General features: G+C 33.6%; 1 protein-coding gene across 3 annotated transcripts in view; it reads right to left on the bottom strand.

Moving 5' to 3' along the window:
• LOC150085004 (uncharacterized) overlaps positions 1-19493 on the bottom strand; it is a 234710-nt gene that overhangs the window by 58035 nt on the left and 157182 nt on the right. For 2 of the 3 annotated variants that reach the window (XM_090376729.1, XM_090376731.1), the window contains exons 14-15: positions 19170-19436; positions 11687-11726 (exon numbers count right to left, since the gene is read on the bottom strand). In XM_090376729.1, coding sequence (XP_090232855.1) covers positions 11687-11726; positions 19170-19436 — 307 coding nt within the window. The remainder of the gene's footprint in view (positions 1-11686; positions 11727-19169; positions 19437-19493) is intronic. The other variant, XM_090376730.1, reaches the window with a different exon arrangement.

Below are 19493 nucleotides of genomic sequence, written 5' to 3'. Positions count from 1 at the left end.
GGTATTTTACATTTAATGGCATATGACCAATCAAGCTGTAGCTGAAATTAAATACAATGTAAGGAGATTTTTTTTTTTAATTTTAACCCCCCACCTGTAACCATCAAAATTTTATCTGATACCCTCCTCCTCCTTATTCTGATCACAATAACAACACTAAAATGGCTATGTATGTAACCACAGGATTTTTTAAACCAAGAAATTATTAATCTCATAAATCATTAATCATTAAATTTCAAATAACTGAATGAGAAAAAAATAAAGGGATAACCCTTCAATTTTTCTAAAATGAATTGACAATAAAGAAACAAAAACTTCAGATGTGCACAGTGGATTTTGAACCCAATGGCCAAAAATAATGATCACTGCTGCTCAACTATCCAGACACACTGGACAAATACAGCTAAATTTGGCAATTGCAGTAGCATTTTTAAAACTTCACTAATTACTTCCTATTAATGTTTTTTTTTGGGACTCAATATACTGCATGAGGGATAACCTCACAAAGCAGAACGCTACACCAACATCCACAATTTTCATCATCAATTTCAATTGAATAAAAAATTCAGAAGTTGCATGGCATTCCTTATGAGACAAAGAGAATAATCTTTTTATGTACACATAATATTCTCCTATCCATAAAACTCTATATAGAATCATCTGGCATAGATACTAATTTTTATGTATTCAACATTAAAATGAAGACCATTCAAACCTAATGAGCATAAAATGGAACAACTTTTGTTCTTGAACATATGTGACACATCACAGAAATTTCATTAAGAAAAGGTGGGTGTTTCAGTTTTTTTAAATTTCAGGACCTATTAGTTTCATTTAAATGAAACAAATTTGTATATTCTTCTCACATACTATTTAATTGAATAAAAAAGAATGTCAATGAAATTACTAAGAAATATTTGAAAGTTCTTATGATTATGTCACATAGTATCCAGATTTAATTTCATTAGAAGTTAATAAATATTAACTTCCTGTTATTTCTAATGTGTAATGAAGTGTAAGGAGGAGGAGCATTTGATTAGCAATAATGACTGCTAGAAATTGTGACAGTACAGAAGCAGCTAGTGGCACTGTTGATCTGTATGATCAACTATTCATAACATACATTTTAAAGTTATCTTCTGTTACAAACTTTCAAACTCATCTCTTTTCATTCCAATTCCATGCTAATATACATCACTATTGCACACTGACCATTGCTGAACAAAAAAAAAATGAATTGTAGAAAATAAGAAAAAACTGTACTTTCTATTTGTGTATATAATCAGTGTGATAATAATCCTTTTTATTTGTACAAATAGTAATAGTGGCATGTGATGCAAGAAAGCAAGTGTATGAGTTATGTAGCATCAGTCAAAAAAATTAACACAACCATTCCCTCTAAATGTTTGTCCAGTTCTTCCTTAAATTTATTTAACCTATCAACTTCCACAACGACGGAAGGAAGTTTGTTCCAGCAATTAATCACCCACTGGCTAAACGCAAATTTCTGCACATCTATTCTACAGCTGTCTTTCCTCAATTTGAATTTATGCCCCCTTAGGTTATTAATCTGAATAAGTGGAAGAATCCATCAGAATTCAGCATGCTCAACCCATTCAAGGCCTTACACACCTCAATCAGATCACCTCGCAGGTGCCTAGTCTCCAGCTGCTGCAATTTGCAGAACTTAAGCCTCTCTTGGTAAGAGGATCCCTTCATTCTCCTCACCAATCTTGTTGCCCTTCTCTGTACACACTCAAGCAAATCTACATCCTTCCTAAAATGAGGCCTCCAGACCTGTACGCAGTACTCAAGGCGTGGCCTGACCACTGCCTTATACAGAGGGACAATCACCTTTTCTGTACTAGCAAAATTCCTGTATATCATTGACAAAATCCCATGATCTGCTTTTGCGGCCTGTCTGCATTGTTCAGAAAACTTCATATCTGACTGCACAGTTACTCCCAGGTCTTTTTCATTTTCTACCACCCTAAGTGTAGTACCACACAGTTGGTACGTTCTTCTGGGGTTACTTCTACCCATATGCAGTACTTTGCATTTGTCAATGTTAAGCTTCAGTTGCTACTTCTCAGTCCATCTTCCCAAATTTTTAGATCCTGTCGCAGTAGCACACTGCCATTACTGTCATTAACAATGCTGCCAACCTTTGTATTATCTGCAAACTTCGACACTAAGCCTGATACACCATCAATATCATTGATAAATATGCAAAACAACAGTGGACCAAACACAGAACCCTGTGGGACTCCACTAATAACATCAGTCCACAAAGAGCAGCACCCATTGATTACCACCCTGTCTTCTCCCACTCAACCATCCTTTTATCCATTGTAGCAACTTACCCTTAATATCATTTTGCTCCAATTTGTACAGTAGTCTTCCATGTGCAACAGTGTCAAAAGCTTTTCTGAAATCTAACTATATGATATCAAAATTATTTTTTGCATCCAGTTCCTTTGTAACCACATCATAATATCCAATCAAATTTGTCAGACAAGACTTTCCCTTAACAAACCCATGCAATGTCTGAATTATTGCTGCAGTTATGTCTAGATGATCCTGCAATGCATCTTTAACCAGTGACTCCATTATTTTACCCGAAGAACAGAAGTTAAACTAACTGGTCTGTAATTACTCGTATCACCCTTCGATCCCCCTTTGTGAACTGCGGATACATTTACACATCTCCTGTTTGTGGGGACTTCCCCTGAGTCCAAGGATGCTCTCATGATTATGACTAAGGGTTTGCTTAGTACCTTTGTCGCCTCCTTTAATATAACTGGATAGATCCCGTCCACCCCCAGGTGGGAAATAGCCTTTCTTATGTTTAACTTTAACAATTTCTCCTCCACTTTGCTCTCAGTTATTACAAAATCATTAAGCACCCTGCTACAATTTGATAACCTTCTGCCATTTTCAATCCTTAATAACTCTTCATGTGTGAATGTAGAGGCAAAATACTCATTCGGTTTGTGTGCTATCTGAGAAGGATCATCTAAATCAAACAGATATAGAATTTTAAATCTTTCCATGCCATTTACTTTTGAAAGTGACAGTTTTAGTTCATGGAAACTGCCTGAGCTCCAGTTTTGCTGCATTTATCTTAGTCTTCGCAACATCACTGTCAGTAGCACTTTAAGCAAGATATCACATGAGATGCATAGTGACCAGGTGAATATAAAGGAAAATGAAAGCTAGCATATAAAAAAGTAGGTTTAATATTACAAGAGCACTGATTAAGTACAATTTATTATAACAACAGAAGTTATGAAGCCATAAAAGTGACTGTTAGGTTTTAAAGAAAAAGAAAGTAGTCCCTATATTAAAGAAGGTTTTTAAAGAACCTATGGAAAAAAAAAAAAAAAAGAAAATGAATAAATCTGACGGAAACATTGTCCCAAAAAAAGAGGAATGGAACAAAAGGAGAAACAGAATGCCTATTTTTCTAAGAAAATCAGATAACTGTAATAGTAGTGTAGTAGTAATTGCAAATGATGCAAGAAAGCAGCAAGCTTATATAACATCAACAAAAAAAAAAAAAATAAAAATAAAGAAAAAAAAAAGCTCATCCATCTGTACTCTCCAAGAATTTGTTTAGTTCTCCCTTGAATTTATTCCACCCATCCACTTACACAACAGATGGAAGCCTGTTCCAACAATCAACCAGCCACTGGCTGAAGGCAAACTTCTGCACATCTATCCTGCAACCATGCTTCCTCAACTTGAATTTATGTCCACTCATAATTTATTAACTTGATATAAAAATACAACCGTAGGATTAAAAAAAAATAATATGAAAATTCCAAATAATCACACAAGACAGAATTGAATAATAAAGCACACTAATATGGCAATATTAAAAATATTATTGAACTGTTTCAATCAAGATTACAAAGAATCTTCAATCTTGAGGTACATATCAAAAATGCTCAAGTTCTTGTTACACAGAACACCATCACAAAGAAATTTCCAGGATACGAGGTACCAACAACTAAGTAAATTGTGATAAAATGGAAGGAGAAAGGGGAGTCCAAAACCAGACAACAGACGAGACAATACAGCAAATTGTGACAAAATGGAAGGAGAAAGGGGAGTTCAAAACCAAAATGCCAATCTCAAATTTCGAGTCAATCATGTTCAATCAAGGCACAAACCAGGGAAGACAATATGCTGTCTCACTATTAAGCAGTGACAAATGATGCAAAGGGATTAAGATTATAGTATTGACAATAACACCAGATAGAAGCTTTTTTTTTTCTTTCTTAGAACAATCAAACTATCCACTAGCTGAAAGAAAATAGACATCTATTTGCAACCATCCTTCCTCAATTTAAAATTATGCTCCCTCATATGTGTTGCCCAATCATAGGTAAGAATGCCATCAGCTTTTAGCTTACTCAATCCATTTAAATCCTTAAAAATCTCAATCAGATCTCCTCACAAGTGCCTACTTTCCAGATACTGCAATTTGCAGAACCAAAGTCATTCTTTCTTGGTAAGAGTATCTTTTTAAAGTACTTTTTCCTCTCACTAATCTCACTGTTCTTCTCTGCACCAGCTCTAACAGATTCACATCCTACCTAAAATGAGGCTTCCACACCTGTATGCAATACTCAAGATGTAACCAAACCACTGCTGTCTACAACTGAATAATCACCTCCTTATCCCTGCTGACAAAATTCCTGTATATCATTGATAAAACTCCATGAAGTGCCCTAGCAGCCCATCTTCAATGCTCAGAGAACTTCAGGTCAGTGCATATAATTAACCCCAGTTCTTTTTCTTTCTCTGCTGTGGAACCACCGAATTGGTTATATTATTCTGGGATTACTTTTACCCATAAGTAATACCTTGCATTAAGGTTAAACTTCAATTGCCACTTCTCAGCCCATCTGTCTAATTTTTCTAGTCCTTGTTGCAGTAGGATACCCTGATTATTGTCATTAACCACCCTGCCAATTTTGTGTCACCTACAACCTTGACATTAAGGCCCAATATGCCTTCATCAATATTAATAAATATAGAAAACAACACTGTGCCCAGTACTGAGCCCTAGGGAACTCCACTAATAACAGTACTCCAAGAAGAGCAGTTTCTACTGATAACCACTCTGTCTTCTCCCAGTCAACCAAAATTTATCCAAAGTAATAACTTGCCCCTAATGCCACGCTGTTGCAATTTGTATAGCATTCTTTTATGAGAAACAGTATCAAAAGCTTTTCTGAAATCTAACTATATGATATCAAAATTATTTTTTGCAACCAATTCCTCTGTTATGTCGTAGTATCCATATTGGTCAGACAAAACTGCTCCTTAACAAATCAACGCTGTGGCTGATGTATAACTTCAGTTAATAGCAGGATCATAAGATGGCCCTGCATTACTTTTTTTTTTTTAACTAGTGACTCCATTATTTTCCCTGGAACAGAAGTTAAACTTACAAGTCCATAATTACTTACTTCACCCTTTGAACCCCTTTTGTGAACTGGGGATACATTCACATGTAACCAGTCCATAGGGACTCAGCTCTGAATCCAAGGAGACTCTGATAATTAGGGCTAAAAATTTCCATACCTCTTAATATAATTGAATAGAATGCATCCACACTAGGTGCCTTATTTACATTTAGCTTCAACAATTCCTCTAAAATCATTTGGCTCTCTGTAATTTGATATACTTTTGGCATCCCTATCCCAAAAAAATTCCTCATGTGTGTACAGAGATGCAAAATATCAATTCAGTTTGTCAAATAAGAAAGTAGCAAATAAGCCTTTGCTACTTTCTTTGCATTCTTTGTCACAGACACTCCCTTAGCCTGCATGACTCTGATATGATCACAGACTAGTTTACACCTACTGTAGGTTTCTGCATCCCCTGATAATGCCGGTCTGCATATCAATAAAAACTGTTTTACTACTCATAAGAAATCTAAACTACACTTTTAATGGAAATTTTGAAAGTTACTTGATAAGTTATTTAGTTTATTTTGCAATTTTTCAGCTCTTACAAATAGGTTATTTTTATACAAAAATATTGATAAAAAATACATAAATACAGAAATATTAAAGGCTACACACCCCTGTCAAGCACTGATGGCAGCAACTGGATTTTTTATACGTTAGACTGGGTTAAACTTTTTGACTTCCTCATCAGGCAGCTACTTTTGGTGGCCTTTCCTCTTTTTAGTATCCAGCAGGTCAGCCATCATGCTAACATTCCATCATCCTTGTTACCTTTTTTCTAATTCTTTTATATCCTGATGGAATCTTTCCTCCTGTTCATCACTTAAACTATCTAAATTCTCTGGGAAATAGCTGAGATGACAGTGCAAGAAGTGTAGTAGTAGTAGTGGTGTGTGATGCAAGAAAGCAAATGTATGAGCTTATGCAGCATCAGCCAAAAAAAAAAAAAAAAAAAAAAAAAAAAATCACACCATTCCCTCCAAATGCCTGTCCAGTTCCTCCTTAAATTTATTCAACCTATCAACTTCCACAACGACAGATGGAAGTTTGTTCCAGCAATTAACTACCCGCTGGCTAAAGGCAAATTTCCGCACATCTATTCTACATCTGTCTTTTCTTAATTTGAATTTATGCCCCCTTAGGTTCGTAATCTGAACAAGTGGAAGGATCCCATCAGAATTCAGCGTGCTCAACCCATTCAAGGCCTTATATACCTCAATTAGATCACCGCGCAGGTGCCTAGTCTCCAGCCACTGCAATTTGCAGAACTTAAGCCTCTCTTGGTAAGAGGATCCCTTCATTCCCCTCACTAATCTTGTTGCCCTTCTCTGTACACGCTCAAGTAAATCTACATCCTTCCTAAAATGAGGCCTCCAGACCTGTACGCAGTACTCAAGGTGTGGCCTGACCATTGCCTTATACAGAGGGATAATCACCTCCTTTTCCCTGCTAGCAAAATTCCTATATATCATTGACAAAACCCCATGATCTGCCCTGGCAGCCTGTCTGCATTGCTCAGAAAACTTCATACCTGCCTGCACAATTACTCCCAGGTCTTTTTCATTTTCTACCACCTTAAGTGTAGTACCACACAGTTGGTACGTTTCTCTGGGGTTACTTCTACCCATATGCAGTACTTTGCATTTGTCAAGGTTAAACTTCAGTTGCCACTTCTTAGCCCATCTGCCCAAATTATCCAGATCCTGTTGCAGTAGCACACTGCCATTACTGTCATTAACAACCCTGCCAACCTTTGTATCATCTGCAAACTTCGACATTAAGCCTGATATACCTTCATCAATATCATTGATAAATATACAAAACAACAGTGGACCTAACACCGAACCCTGTGAGACTCCACTAATAACATTAGTCCAAGAAGAGCAGCACCCATTGATTACCACCCTCTGTCTTCTCCCACTTAACCATCCTTTTATCCATTGTAGCAACTTACCCTTAATACCATTCTGCTCCAATTTGTACAACAGTCTTCCATGCGCAACAGTGTCAAAAGCTTTCCTGAAATCCAAATATATGATATCAAAATTATTTTTTGCATCCAGTTCCATAGTAAATATAATACTTATATTATACCTTAACACTCATACTGCAGCCTACTTTTCAGAACTTCTCCAGCATGTCACTCATGATCACCTCATAATTTAGGTTTAATGTTTCCAAAAAAATTGTGTAAAAATGTTTTTTAAGCCAGTCCAAGCATCTTTCAGTTTGCTTCATGGATTTTTCAAATACAGAGTCTAGTAGCAGCTTGTGGATTTGAGGTTCAACAAAGATTCCTTTGATTTTTTTTGTATATAAGTGATGGGAATTTAGAGAACAAAACAATTTCCTTCGTAATTCAGGAGTTGGATGAACTGTTTCATTAAACCTAGCTTCATATGCAGAGGAAGTAACAGAACTTTGTTTTTATCTGCTAGTGCTTGTCATGCTTACACACTTACATGTCAAGCTTACATGCTTGTCTTTAATGTTCTTTGAATCTGGAGTCAGAGATTGTCTTGGTGGCCAGGCCATACTTTCCTTTCCTAATGTTCACATCTTGCTCGATTATATATCCCATGTGTACAGAAAGTACAGCAATTTGTGTAACCAAGTTGTTGGCCAAGTAGCCAACATACCTTTAACATCTTACACACTAGCCTACTATGATCCTTGTATTGCATTTTTTTTCCAAAAGAACTTAAAATTCAGTTTTATTTTAAGTGTACTTGAACCATAGGAATGGATGCATACTTTCTTCCATTATGAAGAACTCCTTTGCTTAGGTGTATTAGTAAATAGCCTTCACTTTGTTGGTTGGTAGAAAATTCCAAAAAAGTTCAAACTGCAGGAATGTTGTTGCAATATATCACTGAATGGTGGCGATCCCACCACAATCTTATAATCACCATTAAAACTTCATCGCTGCTTTCAATTAGTGCTTGCTATGATTTACTAAACTCAAAATACGCAGAGCAACATACAAAGTTTTGAAGTTACTTTTGAACCATCCTGCCAGTACTTTTCATGCTTACATGCTTGTAAAACATGTAACGAAACTGCAGTATGACCAGTTTTCCAAATGTTATGTAAAGATAGCATCAAAAATATCGACTACAGTCTCCGATCTATGGCTGGGATGTGTTCCTATGAACGGTGATGTTTATATATGTATTAAAAAAAAAAAAAAAATTTTAGACTTTTTTTTTTTTTTTTTTTTTTGTGTATGAATATTTATGTTTAAAAGGGGATTGAGTATTTTCATGGTCAAATTTTTGGATTTTCCAATTTAATTTAAGCTTCACACTTAACTATTAATTAAAAAAAATCATCAAAACAGGAACATAATAAAAATATACACAACTATATACTATATTATACTGTATAAATCATTCTCAAAGCTGTTCAAATTTAAGACACAAGGACAGAAGTCTGAACAGAGTTTTGATTCTCTTCACACAGTTCTTTAGAGCAGTGCGAAAGATCACTCAATTCTCAACCAAAGTTGCTGCTCTATTTTTATTTTACATTTGGGTTATCTTGCAAAAGAGAGAGAGAGAAAATCGTCACCTTTCTCTAACTAGCTGAAGGCTTCATCTTTATTTTTTTTGCAGTGCTGGATTTTCTCTTCTTCCTGTTTATTGGGTTTTTTTTTTTTTTTTTTTTTACATAGCTAAGTTAGTTGGTCTCAGATAAGGATCAAATGGTTTTTTTTGATACTGGAAAATTAGGTTTTTTGGCAATTTTCTCTCTCTCTCTCTCTCTCTCTCTCTCTCTCTCTCTCTCTCACGTATCAATGCGCAAAGAATACAAGTCATTACAGAAAAAACACAACTAAGGCTTTGATGCTTCACAGCCTTAATTGCTTTGGTACTTAACATACACCTAACCTTTTCCTTTGCACTTTTCCCCTTTTTTGTTCCAACTCAGTCAGACTCTCATTGGTCAGCTCAATACCATGCAATTTCAGTACCTACCACATTACTTAAGCCCAGTTCACTGAAGCTAATCTCAATTGCCAACTCCATAATCTGCAATTGAATTTTGAGTATACACACATGTTCCTAGATACATATATGCATTCTAGCCATATATCCTGCCACACACACCATTCATCACAACCTGAAATAACTCCTCCCATAATGCCACAATGTTGCCTATGTACCTTTTAATATTGTACTCCCCAATCAGAATTCCCTAACTGATGGCTGGTTCCTGCCATCTATCTTGGTAATCAGTTGTTGCATGGTCCTAGATAATAGGCTTTGCATGTCACTAGCATCCCATGGTCTATCAGTTGCAATAAAGAAGTTATATTTGTTGGCATAAAAATGCCTTGCATGGTGTCACCAAGTCTCCAGTGTTATTAACAGGGTGATCAGGCACATTAACAAAAGCAAGTTCCTGTTTTTGAGATTCTTAGTATTATTATTTATTAGTAGTAGCAAATGATGCAAGAAAGCACACTTATACAGCATCAGCAAAAAAAAAAAAAAAAAAAAAAACTTACCAAATCACCTGTCTCCCTCCTCCAATAGTTTGTCTAGTTCATTGAATTTTTTCAACCTATCCACTTCTGCAACAACAGATAGAAATTTGTTCCAACTGTTGCAGAACAGGAAGTTGTGGAAGTTTCCATTTCCACACCTGTTCTGCAACTATCCTTCCTCAATTTAAATTTATACTCACCCATGTGTAGTCTGAGCAAGAATCTCATAAGTACTGAGCTTGCTCAAGCAGTTCAAATCTTTAAATATCTCAATCACACCTCCTTACAGGTGCCTGGTCTCAAGATGCAGCAATTTGCTGAATTGAAGCCTTTCTTATTAAAAGCATATCTTTGTTCCCCTCACCAATCTCACTGCCCATCTCTGCACCTGTTCCAGCAGTTCTACATCCTTCCTAAAATAAGACCTCCAGACCTGCATGCAGTACTCATGACAGGGCCTTTTACAATGGGATAATCATCTCTTTATCACTGCTAGCAAAATTCCTGTATATCACTGACAAAACCCTATGAGCTAGTCTGTACTGCTTAGAGAACTTCATATCTGACTGCACAATTACCCCAGGTCTTTTTCATTTTCCACTACAACGAGTGTAGTACCACAGAGTTGGTGCATTAATCTGGGATTACTTCTACCCATAAGCAGTACCTTGCATTTGTCAATATTAAACTTTAATTGCATTTCTCAGCTTGTCTGCCATAATTTTCTATATCTTGTTGCAGTAGTACCTTGATTACTGCCATTAACCACCCTACCAACCTTGTATCATCTGCATACTGAAGAAGGTTTATTAGACATTTAAGTCTATTAATTAGATATTAGACATTAATGACATCAGTGTCATTAATAAATGCAGAAAACAACAATGGGTGTAGCACCAAATCTTTTTGTTCCAGATAAACACTTTTTGATGAAACAGCAGTTTGTTGAGAGAAGAGTTTGCCTGCCTGAGAGAATAGTTTTTAAATTTTGAATTAAAAATTAAAAATGTTATAATCAAAATGACAAACTGGAGATTGCCTGTATTTTCAGCTTATCAAAAAAGAAGTTTTCTTACTTCAATATATCAAAAGCTAAAAAAACTGCCTGATCACATTTATGCCAACTACAACCAGTTGTTTTCCACTTCCTTAGTTTAATGTTATTTTATAATGAAAGGTAATCATCAATATTTGATCACATATAATGAACATGTAGCATTTTTTGTGGTAACAAAATAAATCAAAATTAAAGCAAAAAATATGCAATAATTTTGATGAGCAATGAACTTTGTAATCAATGAAAAGAACAAAAAATTGGTCAACTGTTCTTATGTGCTTTGCACAATTTGTCTTCAAGAATTATCATATTAGGACCATATCTGTAAAGTTAGTTTTTTCATATCTTTTTTAACAATCACAAATTCAAATCCCTTGTTTGAACTAGCTTTCCTGGTGTATTAAAAAAAAAAAAGAATATTTCACTATGCTTTGAGAGGTGAAAAAACAAATTAAAAATAAATAAAAATAAGAATTTAGAAATAAAGTTCACTAAAACTATGGATGAAAACAATAGAAAAAAAAAAAAAAAAGCAAAATTAATTCTAAAGTAAAGCTAAAGTGGCCGAGCTTAAATGTAAAACACTAAAGATAAGATTTCTTACTCAAATAACACTACATTCAGATATGATAATGAAAAGCTAAAGTTCTTACTGACTTTAGTAGCAGGACCAGCTTTACCAGTTACAGGTTGAGGCCTGAAACAAATATACACAAGAAATAAAAAAGAGAACTAAAGTTAAGTAGTTATTCAAATATCTACTTATATACCTGACCTTACTGAAACTTATTTAAAAACATGACCATATCAAAAATGTATTTCTATGTGTTTGCATAAAGAGGAATTAAGTTGTATTACTAATGGTTTATTTTATATATAAATGATATAAAACTAAACAGTGAACATAAAACTACAATGGCAAAACAAATTTTTAATAATAAATTCTAGTTTTAAAAAAGTGCTAATATTAAACACTGAAGGTTTTTAATGTTTGATAATTTCAATTGTGCAACTTTAATAAGCCTACACATAAAAGAAAAATGGATTGGGAATAAGATGGCAATTAAATTCCATATAAATCTATCAAATGCACAAAACCAGTTTCATGAAAGGAGATACATGCTTGAGACTTTCTTTTAAAAACCCTGATGATTTGGCTAATCATAGGTTATTTTATGCACTGAAAAATTCACAAGACTAGAGGTTCACAAGAGAAATATAACCTTACTTTTCTTAGATAGTATGAATCAGAGCTGTATTACTCAATATGTTCTACGTTGATAATAATATTAGTAAAATAATAAGAGGAGTTTACCTCAATATAGTGCGTAGAACACTTCCGTATGATACCCTCCAGAACTTAAAACTGAAAAAACGAAAAAAACCGACAACTTACCGGTACATTAGAGTAAAATATAAATAATTAAATAATCAATTTAACACAATTCAAATCAATATAAAACAATTAAAAATCAAATTAACGCAATTAAAAGAATCTAACGAAAATATTCAAAACGATTTTGAATATTCAAAAGGAAGGAAAATCGTTTTGAATATTTTCGTTAGATTCTTTTAATTGCGTTAATTTGATTTTTAATTGTTTTATATTGATTTGAATTGTGTTAAATTGATTATTTAATTATTTATATTTTACTCTAATGTACCGGTAAGTTATCGATTTTTTCGTTTTTTTCCGTTTTAAGTTCTGGAGGGTATCATACGGAAGTGTTCTACGCACTATATTGAGGTAAACTCATTATTTTACCTTACTTTTCTGTATAGTACAATTTATTAAACTTCAAAATTACTAAACAATTAGCTTTCTATTTGACATTTTCATTTACATAATTTTGTTAAAATGATATATAGCTTTCTATATGAGTCAGAAATATTGCTGTTGTTGTTACTGGAGGCTTTATGGCACAACAGCAACTAAAGGCCATAATATGCCAATTCACAAATACAGTTTACTATATAGGTATAGCACAGTCTTCTAAATGAGTCAAATTTTCACTATAACACATTATGAAACATGAAAGATGTGCTGGAATTATTTTCTCTGCATAGTGTTACACAGTACATCAGTTTGTTGTCACTATCAGTTACTAGTCTGATACACATTGTGACAATAACAATATACAATGTTTTTCACCCAACAGTATACACACTGTTGGGTGAAAAACTTCAAATAATTCATGGGGAAAATTGCACCCAAGTCTGGCTAATAACAAACTTGACTGAAGATGCCTTTAAGAACTTTTTCAACCTTCAACAGAATATGAACCCAGACCTTTCAAAACCAGTGACAAAATTACACCAAATCTGGTGAAATTAACTGAAGACCTAAAGAACCAGACAGGAGCTTTCAAGAGAGCATGCCCTCAAATTATATTTATTTATTATTCTTTAGTTTTAATAAAAGTAAACTGTTTATAAAGTTTTGGTGCCAGTTCTTTATATTTCAAAACATTCTAAACAAGGTGTCACAAAGTTCCTGGACTGGCACATAAAAAGAACACAAAGTGAATGAGCTGAACAATGGTTTTATTTTTATTCAAAGTAATCATCACCTGACTGAATGCACTTATTACACCATTCTAAAAATTTCTGAAAAGTCAATAAAGGGGGTCCAAAGATATGATGTTCAGTTTGGTGATTACGTTTTTCTTTATATCCTCAACATCCTGAAATCTCTTTCCTTTGTGGGCAGTTTGAACCTTAGGAAAGAAGAGGCCTGCTGGTGCTATATTGGGAGAGTAGGGTGGACGGTTGATCTGTACAATGCCATGTTTTATCAGAAATGTCTTCACAACAAGCGAGGAATTGGTGGGGGGCATTGTCATACAACAAGAACCAGCTGCCTTTCTCTCAAAATCGCAGCTTCACCAGGGAAATATGCTTCAATAATCTTTGTAACACTTGTACATAAAACACAGTACTAACTCTCTCCCTATTCATGCAGGATTTGATGAATCATATCCTTATTCATATCCAACTTATCAGCCATCATTCTGAGGAACTTTTGCAACTCTGTCATCATTTCGAGAGGCTGACAGACACCCACTTCTTGGGTCATTGCAAACATCCTCATGTCTGTCTTTGAACAGCCTATACAATTCAAACACACTGGTAAGACAATGTTTCATTGCCATAAATAGTTTTTAACATTTCATATGGTTCTGTTACAGATTTACCAGTTTAAAGCAAATTTTGATATTTGTTTGATACTCCACTGCAAAATCATGACAGAATGTTAATGCTATCGATAAAACTGGTTGTTGCTTGCAACCTTTCAGCTTACTGGACAACCTCTGTACCACTATCTGTTGAAGGAAGTTTGAACTACAACGTATTACTTCTGTTTATTTTCAAACTCACTGAACATGACTGCAACAGCACTATTCTGGGAACCTTATTGCCACACCTCATATTGTGGCTCATCACTAGACAAAGTTATAGCTCCAAAGGTTGCTCAGGTCTTCACAATACCTACCTGCCTGCCTACTGATGAGATTCCAATTAGAGTTGAAACCTGGGCCTTGAAGGTATGATTAAAGTGAATGGCATTCACTTTAATCATACCTTTCCAAAATTCTCAATTATTATGCTAGAACCAGGTAATTCAAATCAAATGCAAAACTTGTTTTGGAATAGGAAGAATTAAAAAAAAAAAGAAAAAAAAGAGAACTTTCTTCTTTCTCAGGAAAACAGTACGTTCAAGTAACAACCACTGTTTTGCTTTATCAGTTTTCGCTGTTTGAAAACAGACCATTGGCATTAGGAATAGACATAATATATAAATGTTCTTGCAACAAGCGACCAAGTGACATATAAAATATTAATACACAGACAGCACACAACATTAAAATAGCAAATATACTGACAAAACAGATAAAAACAAATTAAAAATACATAAAACAAAAAAATAATAGCACTAAAAGTGATAAAATATATGTGAGTAGCTTGCAGAATTTGGAATTCCTTTATCAGCTCCAAAGAATGGTAATTTTAATGTATACAGCAGGCCCTCATTATAACGCGGTTTGCTTTACGCTGATTCGCTATAGCGCTGTTCTTATATTATAATCCATATCTGACTAATAACGCTGTCACAAATCACTATAATGCTCTTTTACCAGCGTACAAATTGCATTTTTGGCATATTTAACGAAAACGTTTCATCTGATGGAGTCGATAGCTTGAAAATGAATAGCAAAACAGCATTAAAACATTTCCCACGCTGACTTGAGAAATTTTCCCACGCTCAGTGAAATTTCCTCTACGCTAATTTAATTGCAGTACAGTGACTTATTACGTAGTTCCGAGATCAACATTTTAAAAAATGATCAAGTATAATGCTTGTAATATTTGTGTTATATGCATTTATCCGAAGTCTAGTCATCACTCAGTACAATATTAGACATCGTGCGTAACGGACAGTTTACTCGAACATTGTATCATAATTAATGCAACCAATGCAGTAACATTTTCAAAGAGTTAATAATGGTGGATAAGAATGAAAAAAGCAACGTCTGGACGCAGTATGAAGACTACAAATGTAAGAAAAAAGACTGAATTTGAAAATTAAATTAGACATTTTGAAGCAAATCGATTGTGGTCAACGACAAGTGGATGTGTGCCATAATTTAGAACTGGCAAGTTAGGAACAATTATAAAAAATAAAGAATTAATTTTAGCAGCGGGAAAGACAGCTGTTCCACTGCAAGCAACTAGGGCTAGGCTGGCTATTAGGATTGAAATGGAGAGACTTCTAAATAATTTTATTGAAGATAATGTCCAATGCAGAATTCAGTTAAATTAAATTTTATAAAAAAAATTAAAAAAAGAGAGAGAGAGAGATTAGCCTATATGATGATCTGAAGAAAGCTCACCTAAAAAAAAAAAAAAAAAAAAAAAAGGTGGAACCATTTAAAACTAGTAAGTGCTGGTTGAATAGATGTAAAATCCAGGGAGAAGCCGCAAGTGCAGATCAAGGAGCCGAAACTTTCAAAAAATAACTTGTTAAAATTATTGAAGAGGGGTATTATGTGTTATACTTCTCAACAAGTTTTTAACAAAGATGAAGCAGGACTTTTTTGGGAAACGAATGCCTAAAAGAAGTTTCATATTGAAAGAACAAAAAACATGCCAGGTTTCAAAGCGGTGAAGGATCGGTAGACTTCATTGTTGGGTAGTAACACTGCAGGGGATTTTAAATTAAAACCACTTTTAGTTTACCAGGAAGAGGGCCAAAGTACAACCCAAAATCGACACATTTTTCATGACTAAATTCATCAATTAAATTAAATTAATTAAAACCAATTTAGATCAATTAAATTCATGACTTTAATTGCAATATCAAGTTTAATTTTGATACATAAGTAGTTACCATGTAATTATATAAGTATGCAGTGCAGAATATTTTTTTATGTACAAATATTTGAATATTAAATATTTTGACCGACGTTTGTGCATCTTTTTACTACCGTTTATTACCGATTAGAAAATATCCTATGGCGCCGATACAACTCAAAAATACATATGTTACCTTATGGGAATGTGGCGCTCACTTAGCGTGGATTCACTTAACACTCTGTTTTTCCGGAATGAATTATCAGCGTTAAGCGGGGGTCACTGGTATTTTAATTGTTACATGTTTATTTTATTTTTTTTAAATAATTATCTACCATTTGGTCATTTGTCACAATTTTTTACAATTATATTAAGTTTTCAAAATTATCAAAAGTTATAGCTCCAAAAGCTCCTAGTTACCTAAATAATAATCTTTAAAAAAAATTTCTAAATGCATTTTTATTACATTTTCACCATTCATATTTTATCACTGTACCTGATATACAATGATTCCACAAAGATGGCACTCTCGAAATACAATTACATTATCAATATCAATCTTATGATTAAAAGGATTGTGGAAAGTTGCAATCAGAACTATCGCTAGTCTATATATGTGGTTGTTTAACATAAAGCAAATAATGTTAATGAGCTCTTGTTTCTGACACCAACCTGCCTTGGATTGGCTGTCTGGCAAGTTACAAATTAACTAGATATATGCTGCTAATTTTGCCTTTACACTTTTCTTTCTTCTTTTTTTTTTTGAGGAATGTTTACAGTAACTATGAGCATTATAAATAAAAATGAAAAAAAAAAAAAAAAAAAAAAAACAATTTATCAATTGTTCTTATAATAAAAAAAACCACACACACTTATAATTATATTCATTAGGTATCTCATATGTAAAGAGTCACCTTAAATTCAAATAAAAAGGAGCTCATCTCAGAGTCAAACCTGTAAGATGATCCCAAAAGTTTGAGGTGCAAAAAAGAAAAAAATAAATAAAATTATATATAAATAAATAAAAGAAACCATAAAAAAGATCATACTAGATTCAAATAAATGACAATTTACAGAACTAAATGCTCTTTATTTTAAAACGAAGCAAAACATTTACTTAATTTTATGGAAGTTGAATGAATAGACATTAAAAACACTTTCTCGTAGGTTCCCCTTAATGATGAATTTTACAAAAAATCCCCTTTCCTTATGATTTTCTTTGTTGCGTATATCTGAAATACAAATTTGCAAGTGCTTACTAAACAAAATGTCAGTGTGGGATGAATTTACTTATCACAGATCCTCAAAAACTCTTGATACCGTCACACTTATTACTGATATAACATCTTTGGGGCCATCAAGGATATTGCTGATTGCACATTTCTCGAAAAACTTGAGCTTTCTAGAAGGAAGTAGGGTTTCACTGATATATTCCTGGGAATAAAGGAGTCCTAGTGAGTCTTGCCCCTTTTCTCAGATGAGCTATCTATTTCAGACCACAAGGCACAGGAGATTTTAGGCAACATTTTCCAGGAAAAAAAAAAGTACATCTTACAGTCCAGAATATGAAATGTATAATTTTAGAGCTTTACTTCAGGGCACAATGAAAAATTACAATTACAGCAAAGCTGGAATAACCAACCCAGCTTATGAACTATATCATGTTTATTAAGATGCAACATAAAAAAGTGAACTTGTGACACAAAAAAAAAAAAAAAAAAATTGGAAATGGCAAAAAACTAGTTTAAAATAATAAATGTAGTTAAAAATGCTAATACTAGCTTGTATCACAGCTTCCACTTCAAACATCATTAATTGACATAAAATAAGAGGAATGTGTGACAGAAAATTAAAAAAAAAAAAAAAAAAAAAAAACTGTGTTCACATGTGATCTGTCAAGTGATTCACCTCATTAATGAAAGAAAGAGCATTTTTCTTTCTTAATGAGCATGTGGTGACATTTGTACCAGACAACAGGTACAAATGTCACCACACTTCCTTCTACAATTGATGTTGATTCTTGGACTGTGTTGGAGATGGCCCATGCTTCTTTAAATTCCCTTTATCGTTAACAAATTAAATACATAAAGATCAGAAATTTTAAAATATCCTTTCATTCATTAAATATATAATTAAATATTATATACAATGATCCCAAATACACATTAGAATAAATTCTAGAAAGTCATATCAAAAGTCAAGACTTGTTACCCAGAACAATTTTTCTAGGTGCAGTTATAAAAAAACTGCTTCATTAGGTCGAACAAAAATCCAAAAAAGCACACTTAACAGGAAAACGAGGCCAAAATGGTAAATTCAGAATTATGAACAAACTAATAATATGCAAGTAATATGACATGCATAAACCTTAACATATTTTTGGTAAAGGAGAATGAAAAAATGATTTTTTTTTTTTTTTTTAAGCAGATGCTCAAAAGTCTACTTCCTTGCATCATTTAGCCAATCTAATACTATATACTAAATTGAAAACAGGGACTTGAACAGCAGTTGGTTCAAGACTCAAAAATGGACTGTTGGAAGCAGAAGACTGAGAAAATGAATCACAGCATAATAAAATACCAAAATAAAACTGTGTGCATAATTTGGGCGCCCACAACAACAAAGAAAGTAAACCAACTGGAGAAATATCAGTACAATCAGTGTTAAATGCTGGAGGATTTATGTTATATAGAATTGATAAAGTTACAAAATTAATATGCTATCTACATTAAAATTCACAGAATAATTCACACATATGATGAGAATAACTACAAGTAATTAAAACTACCTTGTGACAGGAGATGGTGATGGCTTCGATGAAGATGTATCTTCCTTCTCGTCATCACTATCTTCTGATATAGCACTACTTGAACGTGAAAGGCTATGCCTGTAATACGAACGTACAGGCGGTGGAGGTAATTGAGGAGATTTAGATTTACTATGGTCCTTTGTATTATTCATACTAGAATGAGTTCGTGACAGTGATCGTGATCTTGAACGAGATTTTGTCCTAGATCGCCTCTTTGAACGTGGTGATCTGGACCTTGATCTTGATCTAAAAAAAAAAAAAAAAAAAAAGGGAAAAAACATTGTAAAATTACAAATGGTTAAT

The sequence above is a fragment of the Mastigoproctus giganteus genome, chromosome 6 (genome assembly GCF_048544385.1).
Source record: "Mastigoproctus giganteus isolate SK-2022 chromosome 6, ASM4854438v1, whole genome shotgun sequence".
In the NCBI taxonomy this organism is placed as follows: Eukaryota; Metazoa; Arthropoda; class Arachnida; order Uropygi; family Thelyphonidae; genus Mastigoproctus; species Mastigoproctus giganteus.
This window is presented reverse-complemented; position numbering and strand designations above follow the sequence as displayed.